The following is a 13,163-nucleotide window of genomic DNA, read 5'->3' on the forward strand; positions in this document are numbered from 1 at the left end:
GTAACCAGCAAGTGGGCCTTAAAAAAGTGGGAGGAAAGCCTGCGCCGGAAACTGTGTGGCACTGGCGTAGGAAACAAAACTTGGTGGTCTCTTGTTAAGGACAAACAAGGAACTGGCCACCAAGAATCCATCCCTCCCTCAGCAAGCAGGACGGTACTGTCGCCACCAGCAGTAAGGAGAGGGCACAGTTGCTGGCTTCCTTGTTTGCTGGAAAAATGAAGGTCGGGAATCCACAGCAGCCACCGCCTCAGCTGGTCCAGCAATGTGAGAAGACTGTCACCATGGTGGAGGTGACGCATCAGCAGGTGAAGCGATTATTGCGGGGCTGGACACACAGAAAGCCACCGGCCCTGATGACATCAGCCCGCACCTGCTGAAGCGATGCTCCCAGGAACTGGCTGCCCCTCTCACCCAAGTTCACAACTTGTGTACGGGAAAACGTCTGGCCTTCAGTGTGGAAGGAGGCTCGAGTAGTTCCTGTACACAAAAAGCTCCAGGACGGACCCAAAAAACTACAGACCCATATCCCTGTTGTCAGTGGTGGGTAAAGTGTTTGAGAGGGTCGTGGCAGAGGTGGTGTGTAGCCATCTCAAGGACAATGCCCTCCTCTCAGACCAACAGTTTGGGTTCAGACCTGGAAGGTCAACCTCCGACCTAATGATGCTTCTCACCAGGCATTGGCAGGACGCCCTCGACGACGGCAAGGACACTATAGTGGTTGCTTTGGACATAGCAGGAGCTTTTGATAAAGTATGGCACAACGGATTACTAGAAAAGCTTCGTGCTAAAGGCATCCAGGGTGGCTTGCTACGACTCTTGGGAAATTACCTGCAGGACAGAAGCCTCAAGGTGGTTGTCAACGGGCAAACATCTGAGTCCCTGCCTGTGGAGGCATCAGTGCCACAGGGTTCAATTCTTGGCCCACTCCTGTGGAATATCTACGTGGATGATCTTCTCCAGCTACTGCCAGGAGTCATGGCCTATGCTGATGACTGCACCCTCTCCTATACCTATCCACGCCAGGACAGTGGGCGGGCTGCTGAGGCCATCAATCAGCAGCTACGAGTGATAAAGGAGTGGGGTGCTCGCTGGCAAGTGACATTCGCGCCGGAGAAGACACAAGCAATGGTTGTCTCTCGGTCCCCAGCCGCCATGGCAGCAATGGCAGGAAAGTTGTCTTTGGCGCTGCTCTCCCACTCCAAGATGACGTCAAGATACTTGGAGTGGAGGTGGATCGAGGGCTGAGGTTTGACAGGCATGTCAAAACCATTGCCAAGAAAGCCTCTCACAGGATCTCCGCTCTCAGAAGGATCGCCAGTTTCCTCGACAGGAAGGGGAGACTGCTGCTGTACAAGGCACAGGTGCGGCCCCACCTTGAATACGCAGCTCTCTCCTGGATGTCCTGTGCCGCCACACACAGAAGGAGACTGGACAGCATCCAACGCCGCGCCATACGGCTAGTAGATGCTGCACTACCACCTCACCCAGAGCCTGAGCGTCCCCTTGATTCACTGGAACACCGCAGAGACGTGGCGGCGATCGTAGTGTTCCATAAGGCACAGGTGCAAAGAGTGCCACATCTGGCAGGGCTGCGTCATCCTCTAAGAGTCACCGCACGGAGCACGAGAACGGTGCTCAATGGTGGTGACGCCGTAGAGGTGCCGCGATCCCACGGGTGTCAGCATCAACGCACCTTCGCAGGACGCGTCTCCAGGATGTGGAACTTGTTCACGGCCGCGGTGCCTCACGTCCAGGAGATGAACACACACAGTGTCAAACTGATGGCACATAAGTGGAGACAGACACTGCCAACTCCTCTGACACTCTTTGTGACGTGACACTCAGTGTAGTGCAGTGCGTGAATAGTGCTAGTGAAGTGAAACGAATAGTGCTCCATTTACATGCTGACCATCTTGTATATTATCTATTTTTAAGTCTTGTAAATATTGTAGAGAAATAGATTGTAGTACCCTTAGAATAGGTAGCACACGACAGTGCGCCTTTGGGTACATGTTCCTTTGTATTAAGTTTTGTTTAAATAAAAAAAAAAAAAAAGAGAGAGAGAGAGAGAGAGAGAGAGAGAGAGAGAGAGAGAGAGAGAGAGAGAGAGAGAGAGAGAGAGAGAGAGAGAGAGAGAGAGAGAGAGAGAGAGAGAGAGAGAGAGAGAGAGAGAGAGAGAGAGAGAGAGAGAGAGAGAGAGAGAGAGAGAGAGAGAGAGAGAGAGAGAGAGAGAGAGAGAGAGAGAGAGAGAGAGAGAGAGAGAGAGAGAGAGAGAGAGAGAGAGAGAGAGAGAGAGAGAGAGAGAGAGAGAGAGAGAGAGAGAGAGAGAGAGAGAGAGAGAGAGAGAGAGAGAGAGAGAGAGAGAGAGAGAGAGAGAGAGAGAGAGAGAGAGAGAGAGAGAGAGAGAGAGAGAGAGAGAGAGAGAGAGAGAGAGAGAGAGAGAGAGAGAGAGAGAGAGAGAGAGAGAGAGAGAGAGAGAGAGAGAGAGAGAGAGAGAGAGAGAGAGAGAGAGAGAGAGAGAGAGAGAGAGAGAGAGAGAGAGAGAGAGAGAGAGAGAGAGAGAGAGAGAGAGAGAGAGAGAGAGAGAGAGAGAGAGAGAGAGAGAGAGAGAGAGAGAGAGAGAGAGAGAGAGAGAGAGAGAGAGAGAGAGAGAGAGAGAGAGAGAGAATGGGGGCGGTGGGGAGACGGAAACGGAGACTGAAGGATAGAGGATCAGAGGCAAGAAAGAAACTTTATGCCTCTCTGGTAACATATGTAGACTTCACTCACATTATTGGCCAACACAGCTCCCTTGTTGACATCTGAAATGGATTGATCTGGCCAGCAGGACCTTCCCCCTATGACCAGACCGCAGCTTGTAATCCCACTGTGATAATGTGTTGTGAATATTCCCTTCTAATTTGACTTGAGGACTTCCCAGACATAGAGGAAATTTGCGCTTACCATCGTGGGAAATTGATAGTAGAAGTGATCAGGCGTTGCATGTATTTCTATCAGTGTTATTCGCTTTCAGATAGTGTGTGTGTGTCGCAGTCAGGTTTGTCTTGTTGATGGTGAGTGTGCCGGAGAGTCAGATTCGTCAACGTGAGGGTTTCAATTTGAAAATCAATCCCCGATGGAGCAATCACACGAACATTTTCTAATTTTCCTACTTCGTTCATAAAACATAAGAATTGTAGCCGAGAGAGAGAGAGAGAGAGAGAGAGAGAGTGTGTGTGTGTGTGTGTGTGTGTGTGCAGGGGCGTTCTTATAGTATTTGGCACCCCCTCCCAAAGGTGGATGTTAGGGGGGGGCTGCCGAGCGAAGCGAGGCAAAACAGCTGGGGTTCCCAGTCCCCCAAAAATTTTGAGAGAAAGAAGGTTGTGTAAGTGGTTTCCTAGTTCGTGCCGAGACACCCTTATGTTCGGCAACACGAAGCATCAAGTTGCGCTTCGTCTCGCCAACATATCGTCGCTTGCACGAAGAACAAACATATTCATACACAACACTAGATATTAGGAATGAAGGAATTGAATCTTTGTAAGGAAAGAAGGATTTCAGAGTATAAGAGTTACAGAAAATAAAGTTAAACTTTCTTTCCGGAAAGTATTGTTTCAGTAAGTGATTAAGTTTTTTTCCGAATCACGAAACTCAAATGGCCATAGTAGGGTAAATGTATGTAATGTACTGTGTCATCCTTATCTTTTTGCAAAGGGTTATGAATGTTATCCAAGAATTTTTTATACAATTTTATATTCTTCATATGGCACCCCCCCTCTGGTTGTCACCCGGGGCGGACCGCCCCCTTAGTACGCCACTGTGTGTGTGTGTGTGTGTGTGTGTGTGTGTGTGTGTGTGTGTGTGTGTGCTGAGATGTGACCCTGTCTGTCCCCAGGGAGGCGCGGCAGGCGCGGCAGGCGGGTATGACAGCAGCGTGGACAATGTGCTGGCGGCGCTCGTGGACTACTCCAAGGACCCTAAATTGTGGCGCTTCGTACACAGTGTTGTCGGTGAGTGTGGCTCCCAGTAGTATGTGAGTCTCCAGCCAAGGCACAAACTTTATTTCCAATTTCCCTGGGACTTTGTAAGGGTCCTTTATTCTTTTGCAGTGTGTAGTGTGGGAGGCACTTGGCAGCCACGCCGCGTGATCCTCAAACATGCTCCCTGACACGATCCCGAATATTTACAGAACGTGTAGGTCGAGGGTGCCACGGCTTGCCCAACACTTTATGGGGTGTGTGTGAATAGACGAATGCATACATGGCGAAAGGTGCGAGCGATGGAAAAGTAGGATTAAGTCGGTGAAAAGGCGGTGTCGTGTAGGATTTGGTTCGCCTGTGAGATTGTGTCCTTACCGGTTGGCGGTGTTTCCGCTTCACATTCTCTCTCTCTCTCTCTCTCTCTCTCTCTCTCTCTCTCTCTCTCTCTCCGCTGTTAGATCTTTAGAATGGCGTCTATGCAGAAAAAGTCGCTCATGTGGAAGGAAGCGCACTGATTTATAGCAGTCAAGTGCATCTTGGTACTGACTTACGATATGGCCAATACTAGGAAAAAAATAAAGATGAAAATACAACACCCTTATTCATTTCCATAATTTCAGTTAGTTCACAAAACAGAGACTATTTATATTCAGATCGCCATAAACAGTGTCTATGAGTAAAGAATGATCTGATGGATAGTTTGATTTTTTTTTCTCTTTTTTTTCTGAATAGAGACTGAACTTTCTCTGTCAAGTAAAACCAATGGTAGAAAATGGGAGATAAACGTGAGTGGTGGTGATGGTAGCAGAGGATGGGACAGAGCGGCACGGCTTAGCGGCGCTCCGCATCACGAACTGAGGTGCTCGAATCCTTTTGAATCTTGCGCGAAAGTAAAACAGAAACTTGCTACTTACATCACTTACCAAAACCGTCCACAATATGGCGATATATGTTTCGTTAAATGCATGAAGTTTACAAAATATAATGAAACACAAGCATAACCACAGTACAGTAATGCAAAAGTAATGAAGACAGCGAATATGCAGTCGTGGTCATAACGCAAACGACCAGTTCAGTCATTAAAGGTTTATGGCCGCTTGTGAGCTGCAGCTGCGGTTGGCAAATGGCAATATAGCTCATTTTCAACATTTTTCACGAGCTTGTCTGCTGCAGCCTGTGAGTGTTAAAGTTGTGTATTTCCAATGAACGGTCCGTGAAGCCTTCGTGCATCTGCTGCCTGCTTGCTGACAACTTTTTGCAGAGTTGTGAGGTAGGGCTACTTTTTTTTGTATTGGTAAATTATTATCTAATTTTCTCGCACATCCCCATCACTTATCGCTCGCAAAGTTTACCAAAGTATCATGATGCTTCTGAAACTTGTTCTTCCGATCGCAGGAGAGGCAGCTATTTGAGGTGTAGCTAACGCTTGATTCTCTCTCTCTCTCTCTCTCTCATTTTGAAGAATTACGTAATTATGTAATGAGAAAAAAAATCTCCCAGATCTTGGAAGATATGTTCTTGAAATTAGGAAGGTCAGCTTAACTACCTATTAGAGTAAAGGAGGTAGTGCCTTTAGGTAATGACGATGAAAGTTATTTTGGCAGAATCTCAGATTGTAATAGGTGGAAACGGTCCGTCTAAATTTAGTTTACTGCCTCGTTGCATGTTTGATCTTGTATTGCCACTCTCTTTACTTTTTGTAGAAAGAATATTTTTCATGTTGAATTTCATTAAAGTGAAACAAACGAGCTACAGCAGAAAATTAAATGTTATTACGAATAAATATTCATAGTGAAAAGTCCCGTGAGCAGTAGTATTTGTGTACTACGTGTAAATGTTAATTATGTAGCTACCTTTGGTATTTTGGAATGGAAATAATAAATATCTTAATGAATGTTTCTGTCTTTTATATCTTAAACTAAACAAAATCTGCGATATTCAAAGAATGAAGCATATTTCGAAGCGTGATTTCCCGAAGTGTTCCAGTCGTGTGTTTGACAAGTGCATCCCGCCCTCGTCTCTCGCTTGTGATCATTGTTTAGTGACATCGAGTCCACCAGTATATCAGAAGTAATTAAAAGTAGAGGTGGAAACAGCCATAGTGGAGGAGACCAGCGGTGGCGTACCAGTCCAATGTAACTGAAATAGTGCATTTTACCTGAGTAAAATGTGTGTTTGAGATGTATGGAATTAGAGGACAGGCAGAAATGTATTTAAGATTGGCAAGTACTATTGTAGTATTAGTAGTGGTTCCTCTCTCTAGAGACTGTGCCAATGAAAAATGTAAACAAAAGAGAATGGAAGTGGCAGAAATGAGAATGCTCTTGTGGATGGAGTGACAAGGAAGGAAGGAAATCATAATTTATAGTGAGGATAACAACTGTTAGTAAGAAGATGTAAGAAATGTGATTAAGATGGTCTGGTCATGTTATGAGGAGAGAGCAAGGGCGTTGTGAATACCAGATAATGGACAAGGGAGTGGACGGCAGGAGGATGAGATGAAAGACTCAGACGAGATGGAAGGACTATATTGTGACAAACTGTAGAGAGAAGAATGGAGTGGAGGAGGAGGAGGACAGGAAGAGATTAATATAAAACAGCGACTCCATTTTAGAAGCGGGATAGTAATGCTGAAGAAGTAGCAGTGTTTGGGGCGCCATTCTACCACCAACTAACAACTGTAGAACGTCCGAGAATTGTTGAAGACAGGACATGCGAGAAATGTTTTTTTTTTTTTTTTTTTTTATTTAGTTCTTATTCGTGTTTGGATGATGTAGTTATGAGTTGTGAGACGAGACCGTCGTGATTTGGCGATGGGCACTTGCCTGCCTGCCAGTAGTAGTCTTGAATCTAGGAATACGGTCTTGCTAGGCTGTGGTGGTGGTGATGTAGTGCTGAAAGAGGCTCTCCATAATTTAAGAAGTAAGAAGATATCCTGAAATTTTAGGTTTAAATGACTTGTTACATTACAGATGAGCTTGACTATAGTTTACGAGCCAGCCACCCTCAAGCCTCAGCCAGCCCTCATCGACCCCAGGCTGCCCTCCACATTACTCACCCCAACACCCACTGGGGGAGGACATCCACTGGTGGGTAGCTCTTTTATAGAGGAGAGTTTCATTTCACAACTATATATATATATATATATATATATATATATATATATATATATATATATATATATATATATATATATATTTCTGGTCATTTTTACAACTGTCACAAAATATCTATAGTATAGTATAGTAACAAACTCATAACTAAGAGTGGTATCACAGTTCCTCCTAATTTTGTTAAGTGTTTTCATCATTTGTAGTGCAGCACTACTAATGAAATGTAGCCTTTATAATTTTTGTATCTTCTGTGAGCTGGATTTGTGTTGGTGATGCCTAATCCTGCTCTCTCTCTCTCTCTCTCTCTCTCTCTCTCTCTCTCTCTCTCTCTCTGCTTGTAACCATAACAACACAGCACAAACTCAATATAGTCATGGTGATGCAGTCAATTGTATTGACTGTACATAATTGACATCAATTGTCCTGAAAATGCTGCTAGTAAATATGCATGCTCCATGTAATAGTGTGAGTGACTTAACATACGTGATACTGGAATTGCACATTAATTAAGCAACTACCAGAAACATGAATCAATATTTACTATTTTAGATATATCACAAAAATTATCAAGACCAATTTATTTTGTGGCTGTCCCTGAGTTCTATTTTCTAAAAGTTTTTAAAAGTTTCCTAATGATAACACCAGGAGCTATAAAAATGTATTCATTAAAACATTCAGCTAATTGCTGGTCCAAGAAAGAAAAATTAGGGTTTAAACTCAGAAAGAGGTTCATGTTATTATACACTTAAGAAATGTTAAATTGAATGAAGGAAGAAGAGTAAAGCTTTTGAATTGCTTTACTGTCATTAACTTATTTGGCTGAGAGTCAGATAGTGTACATAAATCTTTGTAAATTGAACATTGAATGTGAATCTAAAGTTATTCCTCTATTCCAGGTGGAAAGCATGTCACAGGGCAGAGCAACAGCCACACTGACACCTGGAATAATGACCATAAGGGCTACTTAACCAGAAGCAGTTCAGATAAACTTCTCACTACAACCACCACCACTGCTACACCTTTGCTGCCATGGCTACAGCAGCCCCCAGAGGAGCCTTTCATAGGTGGCCACACAACACAGGACTACAACATATCCTCAGATGTGTCTTCTCAAAGCAGATCCAGCAAAGTCAATTTTGTGAAAAGTGTGCCACCTCCTTCCACACACTTCTTCTTTCACCGAGTGTTTCTTGACAAGTCCTTTGACAACCGCACCAGACAACCATACCACCGACCAGTGCTGGCCCTCACAGCGCGGGATATAGGTGCGGCAAAGTCCTCAGTAGATCAAAAAGGCAATACATCTGATGCAGCAAACCACACAGCACATGAGTCAAATCATGGAAGTGCTACAAAGGAATTTACAGACAAGTTTGATTCCCTGCCAGCAGCACCAAAGCATTCTGATGAATCAAGTCAAGGCAAAGAAGTCACCCAGGATGAGGATGAAAGGCATGGTGGTGATGATAACTCGGAGAATGTGATACTAGAGAAACATTACCAACACCACCACCATCATCATAGACACAAATTACACACTTTCAAGGTGAGCATATTGATTACTTTCTATAAAGAAATAAAATCAAATTGCTTAGGTAGTGCTTTATTTCATATGATATATACACTTAAACTTTCTATTCCAATTTAACACTGTATTAAAGAACTTGCTGCTCATAAAGTGGGTTTGTTTGTAGCTGGGTAAACTAGTTCTTGTGTCAGGTCTTTATAAGTAGAAAGTCATTATGCTGCACAATTGACTCTTTTATTGTGTAGTTATGTACAAGGATTAATCTTGTTCCCTTCTGGAGACCTTGGGAATAAATTGGATTATATTTTATTCTAAGATAATTTGTGTGTACATAGGAATGTTGCTTCATCTCCATAGAGACACCTGGTATACAAAGAGAAAACAACTTCAGAATATATACTTGAATATATCTGCCATGAATTTCCTGCATTAATCATATATATATATATATTTTTCAGAGTCAGCTTCAGTATCTGCAGCGATGGGAGGAGAGGCTGTGGAGGCGGGCTCACCTGCAGCCCCGCCATCACACATCAGGCGGCCTGTAGCAACTGGCAGTCCCTCCCGTGCCTCACCTCAGCGCCAGTGGTCAGGTTCCTGCACAGTTATTACACTGGGCATAGTGTTGATCTGGTCTCCTTTGCCTGATCAGAACTGGTAACACACTAATAGAAGAAGACTAACTTATTTCATTGTGCCAGTTTTGTAAGTAGAGTTTTGTACTATACTAACAAAAATCACTCATCCTTAAACATTTATCATAACTGCATGGAAAAACCTTTTCTAGTGAAGATTTAAGGAAAGATGGATAAAGTTAAATTTTCAGAGTCTATGATTAAACATTAATAGGTATCGGAATAATGCAATGATCCCTTGTCAAACACTATGACATGTGAAAAGAATGCCATCATGGATGTGCAGCTCAGCCAGTCTCCTGAAACTCTAATGATGACAAGGCATCAGTGACTTTAATGTAGGAGTCACAAGTGAAAAAATAATAAGTCCCTATAGGTACAGTAGCTCCCAAAACTATATAGAAACTAAGTGTACCTTCTGACAGTAGGTAATATTATAGGATATGCTTGGTGATTGTGGGGGTAACAGTTGGTAACTTTTGTGCACCAGGGATGTTTTCTGTATATTGTGACCTGGGAAATAGATTAACATATCAGCATCACGTCAAGCCACACATAACAACCTTACTGATACCTTACTTGATCAGGCAGCAGGTTTCATATTCTTCATTATGTTACATTTTGCACCACACTTTAAAAATAGTTTTGGGAGCTACTATACATGAATTGTAACTCCCTAAAGTATCTATAACACTGTGAGGGATGAGTATAATGTGACTACAGTACTGCAATGAAATTTCTCATCTCCTTTGTCTTTTTGGGAATGTTTCTAATGTGTGAAGGAGTAAGTGGGAAGACGAGATAAAAAGAAATTTTGAATCTCTCTCTCTCTCTCTCTCTCTCTCTCTCTCTCTCTCTCTCTCTCTCTCTCTCTCTCTCTCTCTCTCTCTCTCTCTCTCTCTCTCTCTCTCTCTCTCTCTCTCTCTCTTTTCAGCTACATTTACAAATATCTATTACAAATGTAAAAATGTCTCTTAGATTCATAAGTTCTCTCACTTAATTTTTTCTGTGTACGGAGCACTGACTAAGGTCAACAAAATTTATATAAAATGGACCCCACATGTGTTTTTTAAATAACCAGATTTTTTCAAATATCATTGCCAATCAAGTCATCAGTGTGAAAGTGGTATTAGAAAAGACCTAAAACAATAATCATTCTCTCCATGTTATTTACTTAGAGGAATATGGAATCGTACATTTGGTAAGGGAACATTGCAACAAGATTCTGAAGCACATACCTAGTTGTTATGGTGCCTAACAAAGGTAGTCTCCATACTACCCTTACTTACACCAGCCTTCATCCTGCATATCTTTACTGGAACACTTCTGATCCCAGCTTAAGCACTTGGCAGTTTTTGTTTGCTTGTTTCATGTATGTCTGTACTTGGGTATAATCTTCCTGGTGAGCTGTGGGGCTTGATATGTTGGCTTGTCCTTACCCACAGGCCTCAAAGAGCAATAATAACCCTCAGTTAAAGGTTTTTCATTGAACCATTGTAACACTTATCCATGTATCAAGCTATTACACGAGACAAAATATGTACGTCAGAGTTTGTCTCATTATAGGAACATTGTAAGATATTTCCAATTAACATCACTCAATTCTTCAAGTAAAATCTGTTTTTTGTTAATATTCTGTAACTAACGATATTTTGTAACACAAGATTGACAACAGATAAGATGTTATTTAATGGTGAAAATTTTAATTCTAAAAGATAGCTGGGAGGCTTAAAAGAATGATTTTATACCAGTTTTGGAAAAATTGCCTCAGTGAATGTGTTTTTTCATTGCTGGAGGAGATTTTGTGAAGTGTGCTAAGGAATCATTAGTGATGGATGTTACAAGTCAGCTTGTATGCAAATATCTTTAGTGAGATTAAGACAATGGTTAATTTTAGTCTCCAAAAATTTATGATATAATAATACATATGGTTTGTTTGCAGATATATAAATAAAGTGGCAGATGCAAAGTGATAATAGTAACACCTTTAGTTACAAATGGATATGGTATATATGTTAGATCTGTGATCCAAGCAATAGATAACTTGGGATGGCTGTAGTGTGAACAGGATGAATGGTTAGGGTAATGGGTGTGCATATGGGAGCATTATGTTGTGAGTGAACTATGGAATGGTGGTGGTAAAACTAAGTAATACTTTGACATAATTTAGTCACTTGGGAAGAATGGGAAAGAATCAACTAAGTAAAGACAAGGATTCTTGTATGTGGCAGATGATGTGGGTTCTGGAAGAATATTTGTAGAAAAAGATAGAAGCAGATGAGTAAGAGAATCAATATGTAGTAAGGTAAAGTGTATGACAATAATTTAGTAGAAGCATATCAAGATCAGTTAGTTCTTTGAGGAACCAATGAACTTGTCTACATCAGAATAGGTATATTTTTAGTCAACTACTTGACTTGTATAAAAAATATAATTGTTAGACAGTCATTCATCTGTTGTTCAACATCTTCCCTTAGGAATCTTTGCAAGCACTTAAGTTATCCAGCTGAGAGAGTTTCTGAAATTAGACACCTTGTACTGTAACCCACAGACTACCTCACCATACTGTAACTTCATCTCCACTTCAGTATTAATTCCTGTCTTTGGTCCACATCAAGCCTTGTGAGTCTTGAGCTGTCCATATCAAACATTAAGTATAAAATAGTATGATTGGCATGATTGTGTAAGGATTTTTTTTTATAAATGTATGTTAGCATTACTATAGCAGGATCTTGACAAACTGCCAGGAAAGTAGGTTGGAAAGGTGTATAATAGATTTATGATGATAGCAATCAACCCATGAAAGCTTTGATTCAACATTAATTTAGTGAAGAGCAAGTTTGTACTGCCAGTCACATAAAAAGAAAAAAATATTTATAGATAACCTTAGTCTATTGTTTCTGGACCAGTGACTGGCCTTGTGGTTGTGAGGTGTGTGTCTGGTCCAAGTGAGGTGTGCTGGTGAGGAGTGCTGTGTTGCCTCATGCTGAAGAAATCATCATCTTAGATAGAATTGAGCATCTTATGTCGTTGTATTCTTGCTTTATTTCTGGGTGAAGGGATTTATCTGTCAGTGGATTCTTGGTTATTTTGTGCTGGATACCAAGTCCTTTATTTTTTATAGTCTGAAATGATGCAAACAGTTAAGACAGCATATAGCCAGGATTTGTTCCAGGAAGACTTATTTTAACACTAGTAAAGATCAGCTGGAAATTAGAAAACTTTTCTCTTTTGAAGGATACCCCACCATGAAACCATAGATTGATTAATCATTCTGTTTAGATGGTATAGCTTGTAGGTGTATAAAGTCACATATGCAATTGGTAATTGCTATTTTCATATTCACAAGTGGTTGTGAGAGGCACTTGACTTTGTTTTAAATTTTGTATGAATAGAACATGAGCAAATTTAAGGTGGTCTGCTAAACAATGATGAACTTATGACAAAGCACATCAGTGAAGTCCTCCAACAGGATCCTCAAATCATTTATGTGAAAAGAATCTCACTACCATTGCACAGCCATATCATGTGTAGTCAGTATTTCATGAAGCTGCATACCGTGAAAAATTGGTCAGGTTGATTTGGATGAGTGTGACTTTGAGTGTTGTACTTTATACAGTAGTGGTCTAGCTTGTGGTGGTCTGCCAGTCTTTTTCTGTGAATGAATAGTTGGAAAAAAAAAGATATTGCTGTTTTACACTAACAATGAGCAATTTTTATCACCTTTAAAGTTAAGAAGCGAGATGTTCACCTCAAGGCTGGCCAACACAAGGGCAGGCAGCTCATCAGCAAGTCATGGCTGAGGAAAGGATACATTGTCAAACACATACAACAGAATATAATGTCAACAAGTGGCCATTCAGGACGTGTTGCATTGATGACACTTAATTCCTGCCTGTGTTCATCTGGTGAGGTTTTTTCACTGTTT

At 41.8% G+C, this 13,163-nt stretch overlaps 1 protein-coding gene across 1 annotated transcript in view; it reads left to right on the top strand.

Annotated features, from left to right (window-relative positions):
• The window catches only part of LOC123516463, a 170,868-nt gene extending 159,664 nt beyond the window's left edge, over positions 1 to 11,204 (top strand). Inside the window, exons 6-9 of the mRNA XM_045275775.1 lie at positions 3,875 to 3,989; positions 6,932 to 7,048; positions 7,969 to 8,618; positions 9,059 to 11,204. Coding sequence (XP_045131710.1) covers positions 3,875 to 3,989; positions 6,932 to 7,048; positions 7,969 to 8,618; positions 9,059 to 9,148 — 972 coding nt within the window. The 3' untranslated portion in view covers positions 9,149 to 11,204. The remainder of the gene's footprint in view (positions 1 to 3,874; positions 3,990 to 6,931; positions 7,049 to 7,968; positions 8,619 to 9,058) is intronic.
• The last annotated feature ends 1,959 nt before the right edge of the window (positions 11,205 to 13,163 follow it).

The sequence above is a fragment of the Portunus trituberculatus genome, chromosome 41 (genome assembly GCF_017591435.1).
Source record: "Portunus trituberculatus isolate SZX2019 chromosome 41, ASM1759143v1, whole genome shotgun sequence".
NCBI lineage: Eukaryota > Metazoa > Arthropoda > Malacostraca > Decapoda > Portunidae > Portunus > Portunus trituberculatus.